General features: G+C 41.8%; 1 protein-coding gene across 3 annotated transcripts in view; it reads right to left on the reverse strand.

Annotated features, from left to right (window-relative positions):
• The window catches only part of PIKFYVE (phosphoinositide kinase, FYVE-type zinc finger containing), a 2,037,960-nt gene that overhangs the window by 1,025,852 nt on the left and 987,037 nt on the right, over positions 1-25,071 (reverse strand). For all 3 annotated transcript variants that reach the window (XM_085648834.1, XM_085648836.1, XM_085648835.1), the window contains one exon: positions 8-79. In XM_085648834.1, coding sequence (XP_085504960.1) covers positions 8-79 — 72 coding nt within the window. The remainder of the gene's footprint in view (positions 1-7; positions 80-25,071) is intronic.

The following is a 25,071-nucleotide window of genomic DNA, read 5'->3' on the forward strand; positions in this document are numbered from 1 at the left end:
GACATACCTGAAACAATATCTTTCTAAAAACACTCCTAATGTTAGGTCATTCTTTCCATAAAACTCCATTGTCACTATCCTAGGACAAAAAAGAATACAAGTATTTCTATTAAATAACTGGATATAAGTGACTGCAAGATAATCTTTAGTCCAAAAGATGGCAACAATTCAAACATTACAATGCAAATGCATCTACTGGAAAACAGTGTTAAGTATTTTTATTTTATTTTTTGTAATTTACAATTTTCAAGTTCAGTTTGAAATCTTTGTACATTGTCTCCAATAAGTAATATCCATGAAATAATTTGCTCTTTTTAAACCATAAGATAATGAACAAAATAGAGCCAAAAACATATTTTTTCTGTGAGCACAATTTAAAAAAATCAACTGTATACAGACAATGTCTTATTTCAATAATGTGTTAAAATCTCCATGAGGAAGATCTGAAAATGGTGCCAACCAAAACTTAGCTCAAAATGAATTTAAGAACAAATAATGAATTTCCAGTTTCAGTTATTACATCCTCTTCCAACAGGTCATCATTTTCATATTTTTTTAATACACCTTTTTTTCCACAAATCAAATTACATAGGTCAGGTCTCACATCAAACCCAATTCAATATTAATGACATTTTCATTCAGAAGTACATGCCAAGCCACAGACTAAGCTTTCAAGCAGTCAACAAAGTTCAAAAAGCCTCAAGGGTCTGCCATAAGGTATACAGATGGTTTACACAAACAAATCCTTACACCATAGCAGCATGTAACACTTCAGACCATTTGTGACCAACTCACTGTGTCAGCCCAGGGCCAAAAACAAAGTGATATGATCTGTTCATGAAATGAATTCTGGATTTTGTAGTCTGGCTTTGTTTCAATTGAAGTAAATATAACTTTAGCAATGATTTATGAGTGAAACGTTTGAGACTGGAAATAATGTCCGTCATGACATGGTAAAAGAAAGCCACTATCATCCACATGGCCAGGGAACTAGCCAGAAGAGTTGGCACAGCACTTTTTGACTAATCTTCACAACTTTAATTGTGTATTTTATTCGCCATACCACCCCCTTTATCCCTCTGTTTTTAGTACAGGAGACACAAGAAACGGCTTGTTAATCTGGGTGAGTCACTTTAGCATTAGATGGGTCTCCATGGCAACCATGCTCAGCATGAATTAAGCACACCAATGCTTTAATAAAGGCCTTCGGAACCATGGCCCGGGAGTCCGAGCACGACGAGTCAGATGAGTTTGAGATCAGTGACCAACATCATGTGGTTACAGGCACCGCATGGCTTTAAACCGGTCTTCCTCAAAGAGATCCCTCGCACACAAACCGGATTACTTTTTTTAATTCGACAAAAGTCGAGAAAAGTCTGCCAAAAAGCAGCAGAGGGTTAGTTCGTCCTGAATCAGCGCTTAACTGGCACGGAAAGAGAAGAACTAACGTCAGCACGCCTGGGTGGTGCCTATATGGGCACCGCGAAGTCTTAACCGACGACGTCACGCGGAGCTGAATGGAGCCACCAGACGCCGCGCGCAAAGGGATATTGCTCAGCAAAAGTTTTCAGATCCAGCCTGATGCCTGGGAAATTTAAAGGTAAGGAATCTGCAGCTAGAAGTCTCTATCAGATTGAGTAATAATTAGTCCCCTTTTGCCCTAATGTCATTGGCTGTGACAGTACAAATCTTTCTACACATAAACCAATGATATACTTGTAAAATGAATGGGATCACTGAGCTTCAAGCAAGAAGAAAATGAAGAACAGCAACATTTTGAGAGGAAAGTTGCCTCGAGAACAACAACATCTTATTATAAAAGGAAACAACAGAATCACAATACATTCAGTAATATTTCAGTGCCAGTGTTGCAGTGTACAAAGACAGTAAGAATGAAAACATGGTCATGTTTTAAAATCCAAAATGGAGTTAGGGCCTAGTCTGACCAACTTAAGGAAACACGGTACTGTAAAATGCAATAAATTTGTTGTAATTCGAAATTTGCTTTAACAAAACCCCATCTGATGAATACATCATCACTAGTCACACTATTCTAAACCAATTCATATTACAGCATCCATCATCTTCAGCGTCTTGTGTCTCAAGTCTTTCAAAATCATGATATCTTCATGGCCATGTGCTTTAATGTTCTCCAGTTCAATTTCATCTCTCTTCCTTATCAACAACACCTTCTTCTCACATCCACAAATCAGACCCTTTTTAAAACAAATTATTTGTATTTAAGTAAAAGAATGAGACTCATTATACAAAGAAGAATTATTATTAATGGCATCATCAAACCATTTACCAACCTTTGCAATCCCTTTGATAATCTCACTGAACCATAATCTGATTGTTTCCCACACTCAATACTCTTCAAGAGCCTTTGCCTCACTCAAAATATTAGTAATATTATTATTAATTATCTTGCTATTATCAAGTACGGATGAGCAGCATTGTTGAACCCTTAACACACAACAGGCTCCACCCTCTTTTGCAAGAAGAGTGCTCAAAGTTAGATGATTTTGAATGACCATAGCAAACACAGCCATTAACCCTCCATTAATACGGGATAATGCACCTGCAGTGTTAGAGGCCAAATGATCCGCCGAGAGAATTAGCTCTCCTATTTTCACATCATTCAAAGCCATTCCGATAAGAGGTATCAAAACCCCAAACCAATTCCTTAGTACTTGTTCAATGCCACATTTTCTTCTTCTAAGACTAGTATCATCCATTTCCCTCACATAATGAACACCTACAGATAGGAGAAGAACCCACGCAGGGTCTCAAGAAAGACAACTAGTCACAATACCAGAAAACCAGCAAATGAAAAATGGGGGTGGTGGAGCAACAGGGGTCCTGCCAAGGCAGGAACACCCTATCTTGTGACAGATACCATAAAGGCCCATAATAAAAGCATTGTAAGAACAAGAACGAGAATAAAAAAGAGAGGGAGGCACCTTAAACAGGGACATACCCTTCCGATCATAGAATGAGAAAAGAGTGCAGGGGCATCATGGTCTGAACCTTCCCGGCTGTTCCGGGAACCTATGTTAGGCAGCATCTGTGTGGGCACCAAACAGGTGAACCCCATCAAAGGGCATGTCAAGTAAGACTGACTGGACAGCCTCTGAAAATCCAGAAGTCCAAAGCCATGTGCGCTGGTGCAATGCTACAGCAGATGCCATGGCTTGACCAATGGAATCAGTTGAGCCCATTCCACACCTGCCTGGCGGCCGTCCATAATCAACTGGTTCAGTTTGTCTCTATTAGCTTCTGGAAACAAAGGCAAAAGCTGCGCCAAGGAATCACAGAAGACATTGGAGAAAGCACATCGTGTTAGTGGAGCGTAACACCGCACTGGTGGAAGAGAAGACACGTTTTCTGTAAGAGTTTTGCTTTCAGGAATGTTTGTCGAGTAGGGAATGGGGAAGATTGCCCACATCATGGTAAGCTATAGCGGCCTGGGCCACAAAACTGTAGTGAGTTGGCTGACAGATAAGGCAAGCGGGGTCATCGGCTGCTGGGCAGCACTTGTGGCCAATAGTACGGTACACAGGCATACCTGACTCAGGTTTAGCCCATGCCCCCGGTAAACTATAAGAAAGGGCCTCACATAAGGGAAGCACTGTTTCAATACCCAACTGGCCAGGATGAAGAACCTCAATCAGCGGGACTGTAGACTTCTCCACTGTAGGCAGAGTCAAATATATGACCTCAGCCACTCTCAACAGTTCCATCAAGGAAGAACTGGCTCTGAGGCAAGGCCAGGAGGAGATAAAAGAGTGGAAGCAGGGGATGTATCTAATCAGCTCGCTTCATCCAACTGAGCAATCCAGCTGTCCAACATAGGAGGGTCCAAAAGCACTGGTTGGTCTAAGGAGACTACCCCTTCCAGCCCTTCCACCAACTGTTCTTGTAAAGCACCCACAGAAACCATCAATTCCAAAACAGGCTATGTAAATGACATCGAAGGGGAGGTGGAGGGGCATTGGTCGGCACCAACAGTGATGTAGTCCCAAGGGGGCGAGGGGAAGCCGACTCCGCAAGACTCTCAACAGTGTTGTGCACCTTTGGCGCTGTAAAAACAATCACCGGAGAAAACATCAACGTCGAGTAGGAGTCAGCTGGTGCAACAGGTGGAGGCCCCAAATGGCTGTGCACTAGTGCCACTGTGTCCAAGACTCAGACTAACACCGAGGGCGAACACACTGTCAATACTGCAGTTGCCGCGCATGTGACCTCCCTGGGGCCCGAGGGTCCAAAGACTAGATGAAGAGCATTGTAATGCTCTTGCATCTGGTTCCAAGTCGCCCCTGGATCCAGAAAAAGAGGGGAAGCGCTGGAGTGACGTCTGAGTGGAGGCCTCAGTGCTGGGCATGACGAGTCTCCAGTGTCCACATTACAAGTCGAAGGAGCCATAGAAAGCCACAACTTCAATCTCTTGCGACACTGCTTACTGTGAGACGTAGCCAGGGACTGGGACTGCTGCTGTCAACCACGAGAAGAATGCAATGCTCACGGAAACGACCTCTGGACTGGCCAACTGCAGACCGGGAAGACGACCAACGCCTCAAGTCACTGGAAGTCCATTACAACCACATCATCAAGAGCTTCATACGTCGTTCTCGCACCGCAACACCTTTGGCTGCAAACGCTGGCAGGCGACACACTGTTTGGCATCACAATGCTTGCCCAAGCAGAATAGAATGTGGATCCGTACCCAAAATCTGTTGAGCACAGGTCCCACAGGATTTAAACCCAGAGGGCATAGAAAAAGGGCAACTGTTTCAGAAGAAACAATTTGTCACAGCAGGCCAAAAAATACCTATAGATACGCTATACCAGATCCACGTGTAGCGCGGCAAAAACTGAAACTGATGTCAGCATGCCAGAGGGGACTTATATGGCTCCACTGACGTCACATTCGGAGTCAGCATCATTACAGAGTCATGTGAGGCCGCCCCCCGGAGCCAGCCTGACGCTTGGGGAGAATTCACAAGCTAAGAAATCTGCAGCAGGGTGTCTATCAGATCTTAATTTTCACCGCCCTCCCGGATTCACACAGTGAACTCAAGCTTGACACTGAGTCAGTGGTTGTTGTCACTACTTCAACCGCATGCTTCACTCTTGTTGAGAGATGCACTAATCCACTGTGGCTAAGCTGCACATTTCACAGCAATCAAACACTGTAAATTGAATCATATACCAATTCTTGAGTAGTTTGTGTCTTTTACAAAAACTCCACTTTTATTTTGCAACAATTTATACACTTAAAAGGTCAAAGTTTTCACAGAACAGCCGGAACAGCCGACGCGTTTCGTCCATCAAAGGACTTCTTCAGGGCTGTAACAGATATATACAAAGACGTGTTGAAAACTTTGTTTAAACTAACAGAAAACACATAAGTTGACATTACAAAACCTTCTTTCCAGATAACACCTAAGTGTTACCATGCACATATGATACGATTATCTTAAAAAGGCTACTTGAGCCCTCACAAAACAAAACATGACATACTGAGATTGAACCATTACATGGAAAATTTCATGAGTTTACAAAATGCAACAACAATTAATATTAAAGAGAAATGCATAAAATCAGTATACATATAATTATCAGCGTAAAGTTTATGATCAAGAGACATTTTTTATGTGTAAGAGCACTTCTCCTACAATGTCTCAACCCTAATGTGGTTAAAATATCAGACAATACAAGAGAGAAGATGACCAATGGGAAGGGCATGAAAGAAAAGAAATGGTAACAGCAGTAAGTATGAGAACAGTAAAAAAAGGTAAGAAGAAAAAATGAAAAGAAAAAGAATAAAAGAATATTAAGAGTTATGGAGAAGTCACGCAGGAGAAAACAACCAAATGTAGAAACATCCAAATGTTGGACAAGTATGACGAAAATATGTAATGTCTATACACACCGAGATAGATAAATCAGGGTGACGAAAAAGGTGTCTCAATCGTTGGTTCTTGATAATATGTTTGTATCACTGGTGACGATATCCCCGGTGATGAGTTGTAACGTAATGAATCTGAGGAGACAAGTACAATGTATGTACGACCATAGTTAGATAAGATGCCTGATGGAGACATGTATAGGTGGTATATGGTCATGTGACCCCGGTAAATAATACTTACTTTAAATCTAAAACATCAAAAACACTGTGTTAAATCCAGAAAATCTATGGAAAGGCACATATCCAGGTTTGGACCAGCAAATGATGGTCGATCAAGTTCAAGTGATATTCAATCAGTTAGGCTTATGTAGACAAAGAAAGATACCTACAACGAAAGATGGGAAAAATATATACATCCCCACGTGACCATAAAGACAAAGAAATGATAATGAACATTGAAGAAACTATTATCAATTTCGAAAGTATACATATGCTCTGAGCAATGGGAGGGAGAAAGGAAGGGGTAGCAGAGCAATAAAAGGACATTCCTAATACTGAAAACGCCACCTTTATACCGTCCATAGGATGTTAAATGCAACAAATAGCGGTCCCAGTATCGCGGCCGCCATCTTGGAATAGTAAACTATACTTATGTTAGTATATCCATGATCAAAAGGTCCTATTGTTAAGCTACACCTCTCACGTCTTGTCTCGTGGACATATAAACAAAAACGATGGAGGCACAAGCGGGAATAGCCTACACACACCACCCACACGTTAATTTGTCCATATATACCGTCTAGTAAACGCACTATCACCGGCTGGGGTTATGTCAAACATCGTGACATGATGCAGATTAGGAAGACGTTCTTAGTCTGTATCTAACCAAATACACAACAAAGTTCGTGTGTCCATTCGAAAAAACGTTTGCTCGACTATGGCTGGTAAGCCATCAGCCGGACGTAACTCTTAATGAAAAAATAAAGACGTAAGTCCTAAGCCATCATGTGATTGACTAATTCGTAAAAAAAAAAAAAAAAAAAAAATAGAGTATCTCCTGAAAAATTTTGAACGCTTACCAGATTCCGTATCTTCCAGAGGCGGGTCCAGCATCCACCCAACCAGTCAAATGGCCGTAAGCTCTCCCACGAGGGGGTTCCACATATATAGGCCGTGTAATTAGGCAAAATTGAACGCACCTGGTTAATCAAAAATTCCCATTCAAAGGTTGCCGGGCAACGGAGATAACAGAAAAGTCACCAATGTCATAGGCGCCATCTTGGAGATAACGGGACATAATGAAAGGGGATCTGTATACTCCGTAGATGTTTGAAAATGTTCTAACAACACAGATACATATTCTAACAGGAAGGTTCTTATTAAAAACCATAATTCAAACACAGCGAACGTACCCCCAGTGTGACAACTAGACAATAAAGGGAAGTCTCTATTAAGACAAACAACGACGCGCGGTATTATAGACAATATTAGCTCAATAGTAAAATCCATGGGTGTAAGCTTATGGGGGGAGATTGGAAAGAAAAAAGAAGAAAGTGAGTAATCATTCGTGTTAAAAATAAACGGAAAGGTCTGTCGACCTAACTACAAAGATTCCCAAATTTGTTGACGCCATCTTTGAATGACCTGTGGGTCCCTTCGGATTATTGAATAGCCCGTGTAGAGACGTCCCTTCTTGTCCCCTAGATATGGCCGTGTCCAAAATGGAACAGATCGTATCACCTAATACGAGAGGCGGAGGTGCATCCCCGAAATTACCGAGAAATCACGTAACGACAAGTGTATAATAATGCACGATGCTTGCTATCAAGAGTATGTATACAACGGAGGGGTCAAAGAAACAATAAACCGCATGACCCAACCCCGTGTAGCTAAAAAAATAAGGTCAGCATAAGAGAAGTATAAAACTTGATATCTCTTCAGATCCACCCAAGACGATAAGGGCAGCACCTCATATATTAAGAGGGGGGTTCATAAAAGTGCTGAGTTAAATGTGTCATAGACAATGTATGACGATATGGGTTGCCTGGTAACAAAACATATCTATGTGTACATCGGAGGGGTCTGAATCAGATTAATCAGAGTGACCCATCCCCGTGTGAGCGACGAAACAAAGAAAGATAACCCTCACAAGAGGAAAGGTGAAGTGGGTTCTTGTAGGGACAGATAATAAAGCGTCAACAAAAGGGGTGTAGAGGGGGTTGTATTAAAGGACGAGAAAAACCCCATATGGGGGTCCAAATAGTAAGTGCCAATTAGGCGTGCAGATGAATATCAGGTTGCAAAAAATTGCATGGGGGTTCGATAATAATATCGATTGAAAATGAGGGAATATGACATGTAGATGGAAGTGCTCTTAGATATTGTGGAACCACTCCAAAACAACACACCAACCCACTGCAGCAGATAGTTTAAACTTATCATTCTTACATGAAATCCAAAGGGGGGGGTTGTACCCAGACTGTTGATGACCAAATATGTACTTCCAAATCCTCTTATGATATTTGGGTGGAGGTGTCTCCAGAATGAACAGAAAAGGTTTAAGGGCACTCGGAGAAAATAGTGCATCTCTGATTCGCTATTATGGCCCATTTCGACACATCGGAGTTTACAGATCCAGCCAGCCTCATTTCTTCTCAGGGCAAGTTCCCTGTTTCCTCCTCGAGGTGATACTGGTATGTGGTCTATGCCAAAGAACCATAGTTCTCCGGACTTGTGTTGTTTTTCTTGGAAGTGTACTGTAAGGGGGTATTTGGGGTCACCGTTGTTTATTGCCCTTTGGTGTTCCTGGATTCGAATCCTAAGTTCCCTTTTAGTGCTGCCCACATATATTATGTTACAAGGGCACCCTAAAATGTATGTGACAAACGTGGTTCTACACGTTATGATGTGTCTGATCTCATATTTCTTTTCACTGTTGAACTGGAACGTGCGCATTTTGTTTTTTCCAATTTTACAGACACAGCATTTGGTACAAGTGTAGAAACCCCCTTGGCCTTCTCTCATCCAGTTAGAATTGTTTGGTGATCTAATCAGGCTCGGGCAAAGCATATTTCTCAAACTGCGACCACGTCTATAGGTGATTTTAGGGTTTCGTGTGATCGAGTCCCTGAGGCCTGGAACATCCTCCAGGAGTCTCCAGTGTTTTCGGAGAATATTGTAAACCCTGCTGCTGTCTCTGTTAAATCCCGTTATTAGGGCCACGGGTAAGTGTTCCCCCCTCTTTTTGCGTGGAGTTCTTACTTCTAGTGTGCTTTCACGGTTAATGTTCAGAGCTCTCCTCTCTGTTTTATTCATGAGGGTCACTGGATAACCCCTAGCCAGGAATCTTTCCTTAGTCTCTGAGATATGGTGAATGAATGAGTCTTGTGTGCTACAGATCCTTCTCATTCTTACCATCTCCCCGAAAGATATGTTGTTTACCACTCGTCGGGGGTGGGCGCTTTTATAGTGTAAAACACTATTACAGGCGGTGTTTTTTCGGTGGACTGTACTGTGGATCACATTATTCTGCACAAAGAATTCGATGTCCAAAAAATCTATTCTCTCCTTGTTCCAGTTCAAAGTGAACTTCACATTATACGGGTTATCATTGAGGTAGGTGTAATAATCCAAAAGGTCTGGGACAGGTCCATTCCAAATGATGATGACATCGTCGATGTACCTGCCCCAGAACAAAACATGCTCGGTCCATTTGGTTGAGTGTCTACCCCAGGCATGCACCCGCTCATACCAGCCCATGAAGAGGCCGGCATAAGCGGGTGCAAACCTGGACCCCATGGCCGTACCCTGTATCTGTTGATACCATCTGTTGTCATGGAGAAAAAAGTTTTTTGACAGAATTATGTTTGTCATCTCCATGAGCATGTCATTATGGGCCAGATGGTCAGCCGTTCGTTGACCCAAGTAGAACTCCAATGCCCTAACACCAAATTCCTTCTTTATACAGGTATAGAGACTGGTCACATCTAGTGTGACGAAGGTCATAGAGTCCTGCCATTCCAATCCCTCAAATTTGGAGAGAATGTCTTTACTGTCTTTAATGTAAGCAGGAAGTCTCTGTACCAAGGGTTGCAGAAAGCCATCCACATACTGCGACAGCCTCTCTGTGGGGGAATTGATTCCAGAAATTATTGGTCGCCCTGGTGGAAAGGGACCACCCTTATGCACTTTCGGTAGGACATAGATGCATGGAAATGTAGGCTCCATGACTGACAAATACCTATGTTCCTTTTCATCCAAGAGCCCAATCTCCCGCCATTCAAAAAGTCTGTTATTAATATAGTCGCATAGTTGTTTAATGGGGTTAGTAGTTAGTCTCGTGTAACACGTGGTGTCCGATAGTTGTCTCTCTATCTCCCTCATATAATCTGTTTTTTCCATGACGACCACATTACCCCCTTTGTCGGCCTCTCGGATGACTAGTGTGGAATTTGCTTTCAATTCCTTGAGGGCTTGATTCTCGGCCAGAGATAGATTGAACGTAGTCTTGATATTTTTGGTATGTGCAGTTTTCATGTTGTATAAGTCATGACATACCCTATCGTGGAAGGTGTCAATATTTGGGTGAGTCCCTGTTGGGATGAATTTGGATTTTTCTTTAAGATTGCTGTTTACATTTAGATCTTCCTTTAGATCCAATTCAATACGTAGATCCTCCGTGTCTATTTCTGTTTCGAATTCTAACGAAAGCATAGCTTTGAGGGCATTGAATTCTGAGACCGTCTGTTCAACATGAGGTTGTTCAGAATTACTTTCCACACGTGGAGGCAGAGTGTTTGCAAAATGATCCTTTAATTTTAGATTACGTACAAATTTGTATACATCAACGAAGATATCAACATCATTCCCCGTTTGAGTCGGACAAAACCCAAGCCCCTTACCAAGAACAGAAATTTCATTATAAGAAAGGTCTTTTTTGGAGAGATTAACAATTTTCAGTAAGTCAGTCCTGTTTGTCCCGGATTCCCCTACTTTCTGATCCCTCCCCTCTTTGATCTGGTTGCCCTCTCCGGGATTTCCTTTGGAGGTTTGTTTGAGGCGCTGTTCCTGCCATCTCCTGCCCCCCCTTCTTGTCTTATGTCTTTTCCCAATGCCCTTCCCCCTACCCTGACCTTCTCCATTTCTAATAAAAAAGACGAAGTCTGGGGATTTTCTGCTGGTTTGGGGATTGGCGTTTCTGGGGTTATGGAGCTAACAGAGGATGAGACTGATGACACACTGCCCGTGAGTGATGATGATCCCAGGGTGTCCTCACGTTGTCTCTTTCCTTCCCCTGTCACTTTGGTATTATCATATTTCCGGGCAAATGTATACACCCTACCATCCCTATAGTCTCTATCATCCCTACGAATTTTCCTCACTTTCTTATCTTTCAGGTGAATGAGATGATCGTCTAAGATTTTATTTAGGATTTCATAATTTTTTCCAATCGTCTCCTTGGGATCCATGGAGGCTATCTCGGTCTCAAGTTCCGCAATCTCTAGTTGTAGTTTCTTCCCTTTACCCTCCGCGTTTTTGATTAAGATTTTCATCATCACGAATGAAGCATCGTGAAGATTTTTCTCCCAGTCCCTAAGGTCATCCTCTTCTAAATTCTCAAAAGTCGGGAAAATTAGGATTCTTAAACCCCTTGGGATTTTGTCATTTTCCATATATTTGGCTAAGGTGGTGCCATCCCACCACCTTGCCATTTCTGCCTTTTTCAGTCTTTCAAGTTTTTGAAATTTGCTTTTTAAGCCCTCAGGGCTCGGGGTTGTAGTTGTAGTACCCTCGGCCCCCGGATTGTTACCGAATAGATCCTGTGCCAACTCATGTCTTCTGTCCTTAAATTGAGCCATATTAGGATTAGAAAACTAATTGAACGCAACAGAAAGTCCCACTGAACAATATGTGAGCTAAAACCGTGCAAACAGGGGCGACAAAGTATATAGAACCAGACACGAAGCTAGCGGTGGCCCTCTAGAAAAGCACCGGTCTTGGAAATTACCCCATATCAGTTATGGTGATATAATGGAATCACCGCAAGTGTGCAAATTTGGTCGACACCCGCCAGCACAATGTCGTTCCGGCTGATGGCTTACCAGCCATAGTCGAGCAAACGTTTTTTCGAATGGACACACGAACTTTGTTGTGTATTTGGTTAGATACAGACTAAGAACGTCTTCCTAATCTGCATCATGTCACGATGTTTGACATAACCCCAGCCGGTGATAGTGCGTTTACTAGACGGTATATATGGACAAATTAACGTGTGGGTGGTGTGTGTAGGCTATTCCCGCTTGTGCCTCCATCGTTTTTGTTTATATGTCCACGAGACAAGACGTGAGAGGTGTAGCTTAACAATAGGACCTTTTGATCATGGATATACTAACATAAGTATAGTTTACTATTCCAAGATGGCGGCCGCGATACTGGGACCGCTATTTGTTGCATTTAACATCCTATGGACGGTATAAAGGTGGCGTTTTCAGTATTAGGAATGTCCTTTTATTGCTCTGCTACCCCTTCCTTTCTCCCTCCCATTGCTCAGAGCATATGTATACTTTCGAAATTGATAATAGTTTCTTCAATGTTCATTATCATTTCTTTGTCTTTATGGTCACGTGGGGATGTATATATTTTTCCCATCTTTCGTTGTAGGTATCTTTCTTTGTCTACATAAGCCTAACTGATTGAATATCACTTGAACTTGATCGACCATCATTTGCTGGTCCAAACCTGGATATGTGCCTTTCCATAGATTTTCTGGATTTAACACAGTGTTTTTGATGTTTTAGATTTAAAGTAAGTATTATTTACCGGGGTCACATGACCATATACCACCTATACATGTCTCCATCAGGCATCTTATCTAACTATGGTCGTACATACATTGTACTTGTCTCCTCAGATTCATTACGTTACAACTCATCACCGGGGATATCGTCACCAGTGATACAAACATATTATCAAGAACCAACGATTGAGACACCTTTTTCGTCACCCTGATTTATCTATCTCGGTGTGTATAGACATTACATATTTTCGTCATACTTGTCCAACATTTGGATGTTTCTACATTTGGTTGTTTTCTCCTGCGTGACTTCTCCATAACTCTTAATATTCTTTTATTCTTTTTCTTTTCATTTTTTCTTCTTACCTTTTTTTACTGTTCTCATACTTACTGCTGTTACCATTTCTTTTCTTTCATGCCCTTCCCATTGGTCATCTTCTCTCTTGTATTGTCTGATATTTTAACCACATTAGGGTTGAGACATTGTAGGAGAAGTGCTCTTACACATAAAAAATGTCTCTTGATCATAAACTTTACGCTGATAATTATATGTATACTGATTTTATGCATTTCTCTTTAATATTAATTGTTGTTGCATTTTGTAAACTCATGAAATTTTCCATGTAATGGTTCAATCTCAGTATGTCATGTTTTGTTTTGTGAGGGCTCAAGTAGCCTTTTTAAGATAATCGTATCATATGTGCATGGTAACACTTAGGTGTTATCTGGAAAGAAGGTTTTGTAATGTCAACTTATGTGTTTTCTGTTAGTTTAAACAAAGTTTTCAACACGTCTTTGTATATATCTGTTACAGCCCTGAAGAAGTCCTTTGATGGACGAAACGCGTCGGCTGTTCCGGCTGTTCTGTGAAAACTTTGACCTTTTAAGTGTATAAATTGTTGCAAAATAAAAGTGGAGTTTTTGTAAAAGACACAAACTACTCAAGAATTGGTATATGATTCAATTTACAGTGTTTGAGTGGTGCATTTGGTGTTGGTATTTGTACATATATTTTCCAGTTTTTTTGGAACGACATTGTGCTGGCGGGTGTCGACCAAATTTGCACACTTGCGGTGATTCCATTATATCACCATAACTGATATGGGATAATTTCCAAGACCGGTGCTTTTCTAGAGGGCCACCGCTAGCTTCGTGTCTGGTTCTATATACTTTGTCGCCCCTGTTTGCACGGTTTTAGCTCATATATTGTTCAGTGGGACTTTCTGTTGCGTTCAATTAGTTTTCTAATCCTAATATGGCTCAATTTAAGGACAGAAGACATGAGTTGGCACAGGATCTATTCGGTAACAATCCGGGGGCCGAGGGTACTACAACTACAACCCCGAGCCCTGAGGGCTTAAAAAGCAAATTTCAAAAACTTGAAAGACTGAAAAAGGCAGAAATGGCAAGGTGGTGGGATGGCACCACCTTAGCCAAATATATGGAAAATGACAAAATCCCAAGGGGTTTAAGAATCCTAATTTTCCCGACTTTTGAGAATTTAGAAGAGGATGACCTTAGGGACTGGGAGAAAAATCTTCACGATGCTTCATTCGTGATGATGAAAATCTTAATCAAAAACGCGGAGGGTAAAGGGAAGAAACTACAACTAGAGATTGCGGAACTTGAGACCGAGATAGCCTCCATGGATCCCAAGGAGACGATTGGAAAAAATTATGAAATCCTAAATAAAATCTTAGACGATCATCTCATTCACCTGAAAGATAAGAAAGTGAGGAAAATTCGTAGGGATGATAGAGACTATAGGGATGGTAGGGTGTATACATTTGCCCGGAAATATGATAATATCAAAGTGACAGGGGAAGGAAAGAGACAACGTGAGGACACCCTGGGATCATCATCACTCACGGGCAGTGTGTCATCAGTCTCATCCTCTGTTAGCTCCATAACCCCAGAAACGCCAATCCCCAAACCAGCAGAAAATCCCCAGACTTCGTCTTTTTTATTAGAAATGGAGAAGGTCAGGGTAGGGGGAAGGGCATTGGGAAAAGACATAAGACAAGAAGGGGGGGCAGGAGATGGCAGGAACAGCGCCTCAAACAAACCTCCAAAGGAAATCCCGGAGAGGGCAACCAGATCAAAGAGGGGAGGGATCAGAAAGTAGGGGAATCCGGGACAAACAGGACTGACTTACTGAAAATTGTTAATCTCTCCAAAAAAGACCTTTCTGATAATGAAATTTCTGTTCTTGGTAAGGGGCTTGGGTTTTGTCCGACTCAAACGGGGAATGATGTTGATATCTTCGTTGATGTATACAAATTTGTACGTAATCTAAAATTAAAGGATCATTTTGCAAACACTCTGCCTCCACGTGTGGAAAGTAATTCTGAACAACCTCATGTTGAACAGACGGTCTCAGAATTCAATGCCCTCAAAGCTATGCTTTCGTTAGAATTCGAAACAGAAATAGACACGGAGGATCTACGTATTGAATTGGATCTAAAGGAAGATCTAAATGTAAACAGCAATCTTAAAGAAAAATCCAAATTCATCCCAACAGGGACTCACCCAAATATTGACACCTTCCACGATAGGGTATGTCATGACTTATACAACATGAAAACTGCACATACCAAAAATATCAAGACTACGTTCAATCTATCTCTGGCCGAGAATCAAGCCCTCAAGGAATTGAAAGCAAATTCCACACTAGTCATCCGAGAGGCCGACAAAGGGGGTAATGTGGTCGTCATGGAAAAAACAGATTATATGAGGGAGATAGAGAGACAACTATCGGACACCACGTGTTACACGAGACTAACTACTAACCCCATTAAACAACTATGCGACTATATTAATAACAGACTTTTTGAATGGCGGGAGATTGGGCTCTTGGATGAAAAGGAACATAGGTATTTGTCAGTCATGGAGCCTACATTTCCATGCATCTATGTCCTACCGAAAGTGCATAAGGGTGGTCCCTTTCCACCAGGGCGACCAATAATTTCTGGAATCAATTCCCCCACAGAGAGGCTGTCGCAGTATGTGGATGGCTTTCTGCAACCCTTGGTACAGAGACTTCCTGCTTACATTAAAGACAGTAAAGACATTCTCTCCAAATTTGAGGGATTGGAATGGCAGGACTCTATGACCTTCGTCACACTAGATGTGACCAGTCTCTATACCTGTATAAAGAAGGAATTTGGTGTTAGGGCATTGGAGTTCTACTTGGGTCAACGAACGGCTGACCATCTGGCCCATAATGACATGCTCATGGAGATGACAAACATAATTCTGTCAAAAAACTTTTTTCTCCATGACAACAGATGGTATCAACAGATACAGGGTACGGCCATGGGGTCCAGGTTTGCACCCGCTTATGCCGGCCTCTTCATGGGCTGGTATGAGCGGGTGCATGCCTGGGGTAGACACTCAACCAAATGGACCGAGCATGTTTTGTTCTGGGGCAGGTACATCGACGATGTCATCATCATTTGGAATGGACCTGTCCCAGACCTTTTGGATTATTACACCTACCTCAATGATAACCCGTATAATGTGAAGTTCACTTTGAACTGGAACAAGGAGAGAATAGATTTTTTGGACATCGAATTCTTTGTGCAGAATAATGTGATCCACAGTACAGTCCACCGAAAAAACACCGCCTGTAATAGTGTTTTACACTATAAAAGCGCCCACCCCCGACGAGTGGTAAACAACATACCTTTCGGGGAGATGGTAAGAATGAGAAGGATCTGTAGCACACAAGACTCATTCATTCACCATATCTCAGAGACTAAGGAAAGATTCCTGGCTAGGGGTTATCCAGTGACCCTCATGAATAAAACAGAGAGGAGAGCTCTGAACATTAACCGTGAAAGCACACTAGAAGTAAGAACTCCACGCAAAAAGAGGGGGGAACACTTACCCGTGGCCCTAATAACGGGATTTAACAGAGACAGCAGCAGGGTTTACAATATTCTCCGAAAACACTGGAGACTCCTGGAGGATGTTCCAGGCCTCAGGGACTCGATCACACGAAACCCTAAAATCACCTATAGACGTGGTCGCAGTTTGAGAAATATGCTTTGCCCGAGCCTGATTAGATCACCAAACAATTCTAACTGGATGAGAGAAGGCCAAGGGGGTTTCTACACTTGTACCAAATGCTGTGTCTGTAAAATTGGAAAAAACAAAATGCGCACGTTCCAGTTCAACAGTGAAAAGAAATATGAGATCAGACACATCATAACGTGTAGAACCACGTTTGTCACATACATTTTAGGGTGCCCTTGTAACATAATATATGTGGGCAGCACTAAAAGGGAACTTAGGATTCGAATCCAGGAACACCAAAGGGCAATAAACAACGGTGACCCCAAATACCCCCTTACAGTACACTTCCAAGAAAAACAACACAAGTCCGGAGAACTATGGTTCTTTGGCATAGACCACATACCAGTATCACCTCGAGGAGGAAACAGGGAACTTGCCCTGAGAAGAAATGAGGCTGACTGGATCTGTAAACTCCGATGTGTCGAAATGGGCCATAATAGCGAATCAGAGATGCACTATTTTCTCTGAGTGCCCTTAAACCTTTTCTGTTCATTCTGGAGACACCTCCACCCAAATATCATAAGAGGATTTGGAAGTACATATTTGGTCATCAACAGTCTGGGTACAACCCCCCCCTTTGGATTTCATGTAAGAATGATAAGTTTAAACTATCTGCTGCAGTGGGTTGGTGTGTTGTTTTGGAGTGGTTCCACAATATCTAAGAGCACTTCCATCTACATGTCATATTCCCTCATTTTCAATCGATATTATTATCGAACCCCCATGCAATTTTTTGCAACCTGATATTCATCTGCACGCCTAATTGGCACTTACTATTTGGACCCCCATATGGGGTTTTTCTCGTCCTTTAATACAACCCCCTCTACACCCCTTTTGTTGACGCTTTATTATCTGTCCCTACAAGAACCCACTTCACCTTTCCTCTTGTGAGGGTTATCTTTCTTTGTTTCGTCGCTCACACGGGGATGGGTCACTCTGATTAATCTGATTCAGACCCCTCCGATGTACACATAGATATGTTTTGTTACCAGGCAACCCATATCGTCATACATTGTCTATGACACATTTAACTCAGCACTTTTATGAACTCCCCTCTTAATATATGAGGTGCTGCCCTTATCGTCTTGGGTGGATCTGAAGAGATATCAAGTTTTATACTTCTCTTATGCTGACCTTATTTTTTTAGCTACACGGGGTTGGGTCATGCGGTTTATTGTTTCTTTGACCCCTCCGTTGTATACATACTCTTGATAGCAAGCATCGTGCATTATTATACACTTGTCGTTACGTGATTTCTCGGTAATTTCGGGGATGCACCTCCGCCTCTCGTATTAGGTGATACGATCTGTTCCATTTTGGACACGGCCATATCTAGGGGACAAGAAGGGACGTCTCTACACGGGCTATTCAATAATCCGAAGGGACCCACAGGTCATTCAAAGATGGCGTCAACAAATTTGGGAATCTTTGTAGTTAGGTCGACAGACCTTTCCGTTTATTTTTAACACGAATGATTACTCACTTTCTTCTTTTTTCTTTCCAATCTCCCCCCATAAGCTTACACCCATGGATTTTACTATTGAGCTAATATTGTCTATAATACCGCGCGTCGTTGTTTGTCTTAATAGAGACTTCCCTTTATTGTCTAGTTGTCACACTGGGGGTACGTTCGCTGTGTTTGAATTATGGTTTTTAATAAGAACCTTCCTGTTAGAATATGTATCTGTGTTGTTAGAACATTTTCAAACATCTACGGAGTATACAGATCCCCTTTCATTATGTCCCGTTATCTCCAAGATGGCGCCTATGACATTGGTGACTTTTCTGTTATCTCCGTTGCCCGGCAACCTTTGAATGGGAATTTTTGATTAACCAGGTGCGTTCAATTTTGCCTAATTACACGGCCTATATATGTGGAACCCCCTCGTGGGAGAGCTTACGGCCATTTGACTGGTTGGGGGGATGCTGGACCCGCCTCTGGAAGATACGGAATCTGGTAAGCGTTCAAAATTTTTCAGGAGATACTCTATTTTTTTTTTTTTTTTTTTTTTTTTTACGAATTAGTCAATCACATGATGGCTTAGGACTTACGTCTTTATTTTTTCATTAAGAGTTACGTCCGGCTGATGGCTTACCAGCCATAGTCGAGCAAACGTTTTTTCGAATGGACACACGAACTTTGTTGTGTATTTGGTTAGATACAGACTAAGAACGTCTTCCTAATCTGCATCATGTCACGATGTTTGACATAACCCCAGCCGGTGATAGTGCGTTTACTAGACGGTATATATGGACAAATTAACGTGTGGGTGGTGTGTGTAGGCTATTCCCGCTTGTGCCTCCATCGTTTTTGTTTATATGTCCACGAGACAAGACGTGAGAGGTGTAGCTTAACAATAGGACCTTTTGATCATGGATATACTAACATAAGTATAGTTTACTATTCCAAGATGGCGGCCGCGATACTGGGACCGCTATTTGTTGCATTTAACATCCTATGGACGGTATAAAGGTGGCGTTTTCAGTATTAGGAATGTCCTTTTATTGCTCTGCTACCCCTTCCTTTCTCCCTCCCATTGCTCAGAGCATATGTATACTTTCGAAATTGATAATAGTTTCTTCAATGTTCATTATCATTTCTTTGTCTTTATGGTCACGTGGGGATGTATATATTTTTCCCATCTTTCGTTGTAGGTATCTTTCTTTGTCTACATAAGCCTAACTGATTGAATATCACTTGAACTTGGTCGACCATCATTTGCTGGTCCAAACCTGGATATGTGCCTTTCCATAGATTTTCTGGATTTAACACAGTGTTTTTGATGTTTTAGATTTAAAGTAAGTATTATTTACCGGGGTCACATGACCATATACCACCTATACATGTCTCCATCAGGCATCTTATCTAACTATGGTCGTACATACATTGTACTTGTCTCCTCAGATTCATTACGTTACAACTCATCACCGGGGATATCGTCACCAGTGATACAAACATATTATCAAGAACCAACGATTGAGACACCTTTTTCGTCACCCTGATTTATCTATCTCGGTGTGTATAGACATTACATATTTTCGTCATACTTGTCCAACATTTGGATGTTTCTACATTTGGTTGTTTTCTCCTGCGTGACTTCTCCATAACTCTTAATATTCTTTTATTCTTTTTCTTTTCATTTTTTCTTCTTACCTTTTTTTACTGTTCTCATACTTACTGCTGTTACCATTTCTTTTCTTTCATGCCCTTCCCATTGGTCATCTTCTCTCTTGTATTGTCTGATATTTTAACCACATTAGGGTTGAGACATTGTAGGAGAAGTGCTCTTACACATAAAAAATGTCTCTTGATCATAAACTTTACGCTGATAATTATATGTATACTGATTTTATGCATTTCTCTTTAATATTAATTGTTGTTGCATTTTGTAAACTCATGAAATTTTCCATGTAATGGTTCAATCTCAGTATGTCATGTTTTGTTTTGTGAGGGCTCAAGTAGCCTTTTTAAGATAATCGTATCATATGTGCATGGTAACACTTAGGTGTTATCTGGAAAGAAGGTTTTGTAATGTCAACTTATGTGTTTTCTGTTAGTTTAAACAAAGTTTTCAACACGTCTTTGTATATATCTGTTACAGCCCTGAAGAAGTCCTTTGATGGACGAAACGCGTCGGCTGTTCCGGCTGTTCTGTGAAAACTTTGACCTTTTAAGTGTATAAATTGTTGCAAAATAAAAGTGGAGTTTTTGTAAAAGACACAAACTACTCAAGAATTGGTATATGATTCAATTTACAGTGTTTGAGTGGTGCATTTGGTGTTGGTATTTGTACATATATTTTCCAGTTTTTTTGGAACGACATTGTGCTGGCGGGTGTCGACCAAATTTGCACACTTGCGGTGATTCCATTATATCACCATAACTGATATGGGGTAATTTCCAAGACCGGTGCTTTTCTAGAGGGCCACCGCTAGCTTCGTGTCTGGTTCTATATACTTTGTCGCCCCTGTTTGCACGGTTTTAGCTCATATATTGTTCAGTGGGACTTTCTGTTGCGTTCAATTAGTTTTCTAATCCTAATATGGCTCAATTTAAGGACAGAAGACATGAGTTGGCACAGGATCTATTCGGTAACAATCCGGGGGCCGAGGGTACTACAACTACAACCCCGAGCCCTGAGGGCTTAAAAAGCAAATTTCAAAAACTTGAAAGACTGAAAAAGGCAGAAATGGCAAGGTGGTGGGATGGCACCACCTTAGCCAAATATATGGAAAATGACAAAATCCCAAGGGGTTTAAGAATCCTAATTTTCCCGACTTTTGAGAATTTAGAAGAGGATGACCTTAGGGACTGGGAGAAAAATCTTCACGATGCTTCATTCGTGATGATGAAAATCTTAATCAAAAACGCGGAGGGTAAAGGGAAGAAACTACAACTAGAGATTGCGGAACTTGAGACCGAGATAGCCTCCATGGATCCCAAGGAGACGATTGGAAAAAATTATGAAATCCTAAATAAAATCTTAGACGATCATCTCATTCACCTGAAAGATAAGAAAGTGAGGAAAATTCGTAGGGATGATAGAGACTATAGGGATGGTAGGGTGTATACATTTGCCCGGAAATATGATAATATCAAAGTGACAGGGGAAGGAAAGAGACAACGTGAGGACACCCTGGGATCATCATCACTCACGGGCAGTGTGTCATCAGTCTCATCCTCTGTTAGCTCCATAACCCCAGAAACGCCAATCCCCAAACCAGCAGAAAATCCCCAGACTTCGTCTTTTTTATTAGAAATGGAGAAGGTCAGGGTAGGGGGAAGGGCATTGGGAAAAGACATAAGACAAGAAGGGGGGGCAGGAGATGGCAGGAACAGCGCCTCAAACAAACCTCCAAAGGAAATCCCGGAGAGGGCAACCAGATCAAAGAGGGGAGGGATCAGAAAGTAGGGGAATCCGGGACAAACAGGACTGACTTACTGAAAATTGTTAATCTCTCCAAAAAAGACCTTTCTGATAATGAAATTTCTGTTCTTGGTAAGGGGCTTGGGTTTTGTCCGACTCAAACGGGGAATGATGTTGATATCTTCGTTGATGTATACAAATTTGTACGTAATCTAAAATTAAAGGATCATTTTGCAAACACTCTGCCTCCACGTGTGGAAAGTAATTCTGAACAACCTCATGTTGAACAGACGGTCTCAGAATTCAATGCCCTCAAAGCTATGCTTTCGTTAGAATTCGAAACAGAAATAGACACGGAGGATCTACGTATTGAATTGGATCTAAAGGAAGATCTAAATGTAAACAGCAATCTTAAAGAAAAATCCAAATTCATCCCAACAGGGACTCACCCAAATATTGACACCTTCCACGATAGGGTATGTCATGACTTATACAACATGAAAACTGCACATACCAAAAATATCAAGACTACGTTCAATCTATCTCTGGCCGAGAATCAAGCCCTCAAGGAATTGAAAGCAAATTCCACACTAGTCATCCGAGAGGCCGACAAAGGGGGTAATGTGGTCGTCATGGAAAAAACAGATTATATGAGGGAGATAGAGAGACAACTATCGGACACCACGTGTTACACGAGACTAACTACTAACCCCATTAAACAACTATGCGACTATATTAATAACAGACTTTTTGAATGGCGGGAGATTGGGCTCTTGGATGAAAAGGAACATAGGTATTTGTCAGTCATGGAGCCTACATTTCCATGCATCTATGTCCTACCGAAAGTGCATAAGGGTGGTCCCTTTCCACCAGGGCGACCAATAATTTCTGGAATCAATTCCCCCACAGAGAGGCTGTCGCAGTATGTGGATGGCTTTCTGCAACCCTTGGTACAGAGACTTCCTGCTTACATTAAAGACAGTAAAGACATTCTCTCCAAATTTGAGGGATTGGAATGGCAGGACTCTATGACCTTCGTCACACTAGATGTGACCAGTCTCTATACCTGTATAAAGAAGGAATTTGGTGTTAGGGCATTGGAGTTCTACTTGGGTCAACGAACGGCTGACCATCTGGCCCATAATGACATGCTCATGGAGATGACAAACATAATTCTGTCAAAAAACTTTTTTCTCCATGACAACAGATGGTATCAACAGATACAGGGTACGGCCATGGGGTCCAGGTTTGCACCCGCTTATGCCGGCCTCTTCATGGGCTGGTATGAGCGGGTGCATGCCTGGGGTAGACACTCAACCAAATGGACCGAGCATGTTTTGTTCTGGGGCAGGTACATCGACGATGTCATCATCATTTGGAATGGACCTGTCCCAGACCTTTTGGATTATTACACCTACCTCAATGATAACCCGTATAATGTGAAGTTCACTTTGAACTGGAACAAGGAGAGAATAGATTTTTTGGACATCGAATTCTTTGTGCAGAATAATGTGATCCACAGTACAGTCCACCGAAAAAACACCGCCTGTAATAGTGTTTTACACTATAAAAGCGCCCACCCCCGACGAGTGGTAAACAACATACCTTTCGGGGAGATGGTAAGAATGAGAAGGATCTGTAGCACACAAGACTCATTCATTCACCATATCTCAGAGACTAAGGAAAGATTCCTGGCTAGGGGTTATCCAGTGACCCTCATGAATAAAACAGAGAGGAGAGCTCTGAACATTAACCGTGAAAGCACACTAGAAGTAAGAACTCCACGCAAAAAGAGGGGGGAACACTTACCCGTGGCCCTAATAACGGGATTTAACAGAGACAGCAGCAGGGTTTACAATATTCTCCGAAAACACTGGAGACTCCTGGAGGATGTTCCAGGCCTCAGGGACTCGATCACACGAAACCCTAAAATCACCTATAGACGTGGTCGCAGTTTGAGAAATATGCTTTGCCCGAGCCTGATTAGATCACCAAACAATTCTAACTGGATGAGAGAAGGCCAAGGGGGTTTCTACACTTGTACCAAATGCTGTGTCTGTAAAATTGGAAAAAACAAAATGCGCACGTTCCAGTTCAACAGTGAAAAGAAATATGAGATCAGACACAGCATAACGTGTAGAACCACGTTTGTCACATACATTTTAGGGTGCCCTTGTAACATAATATATGTGGGCAGCACTAAAAGGGAACTTAGGATTCGAATCCAGGAACACCAAAGGGCAATAAACAACGGTGACCCCAAATACCCCCTTACAGTACACTTCCAAGAAAAACAACACAAGTCCGGAGAACTATGGTTCTTTGGCATAGACCACATACCAGTATCACCTCGAGGAGGAAACAGGGAACTTGCCCTGAGAAGAAATGAGGCTGGCTGGATCTGTAAACTCCGATGTGTCGAAATGGGCCATAATAGCGAATCAGAGATGCACTATTTTCTCTGAGTGCCCTTAAACCTTTTCTGTTCATTCTGGAGACACCTCCACCCAAATATCATAAGAGGATTTGGAAGTACATATTTGGTCATCAACAGTCTGGGTACAACCCCCCCCTTTGGATTTCATGTAAGAATGATAAGTTTAAACTATCTGCTGCAGTGGGTTGGTGTGTTGTTTTGGAGTGGTTCCACAATATCTAAGAGCACTTCCATCTACATGTCATATTCCCTCATTTTCAATCGATATTATTATCGAACCCCCATGCAATTTTTTGCAACCTGATATTCATCTGCACGCCTAATTGGCACTTACTATTTGGACCCCCATATGGGGTTTTTCTCGTCCTTTAATACAACCCCCTCTACACCCCTTTTGTTGACGCTTTATTATCTGTCCCTACAAGAACCCACTTCACCTTTCCTCTTGTGAGGGTTATCTTTCTTTGTTTCGTCGCTCACACGGGGATGGGTCACTCTGATTAATCTGATTCAGACCCCTCCGATGTACACATAGATATGTTTTGTTACCAGGCAACCCATATCGTCATACATTGTCTATGACACATTTAACTCAGCACTTTTATGAACCCCCCTCTTAATATATGAGGTGCTGCCCTTATCGTCTTGGGTGGATCTGAAGAGATATCAAGTTTTATACTTCTCTTATGCTGACCTTATTTTTTTAGCTACACGGGGTTGGGTCATGCGGTTTATTGTTTCTTTGACCCCTCCGTTGTATACATACTCTTGATAGCAAGCATCGTGCATTATTATACACTTGTCGTTACGTGATTTCTCGGTAATTTCGGGGATGCACCTCCGCCTCTCGTATTAGGTGATACGATCTGTTCCATTTTGGACACGGCCATATCTAGGGGACAAGAAGGGACGTCTCTACACGGGCTATTCAATAATCCGAAGGGACCCACAGGTCATTCAAAGATGGCGTCAACAAATTTGGGAA

Source organism: Triturus cristatus, chromosome 3_2, assembly GCF_964204655.1.
Source record: "Triturus cristatus chromosome 3_2, aTriCri1.1, whole genome shotgun sequence".
Taxonomy (NCBI): Eukaryota; Metazoa; Chordata; class Amphibia; order Caudata; family Salamandridae; genus Triturus; species Triturus cristatus.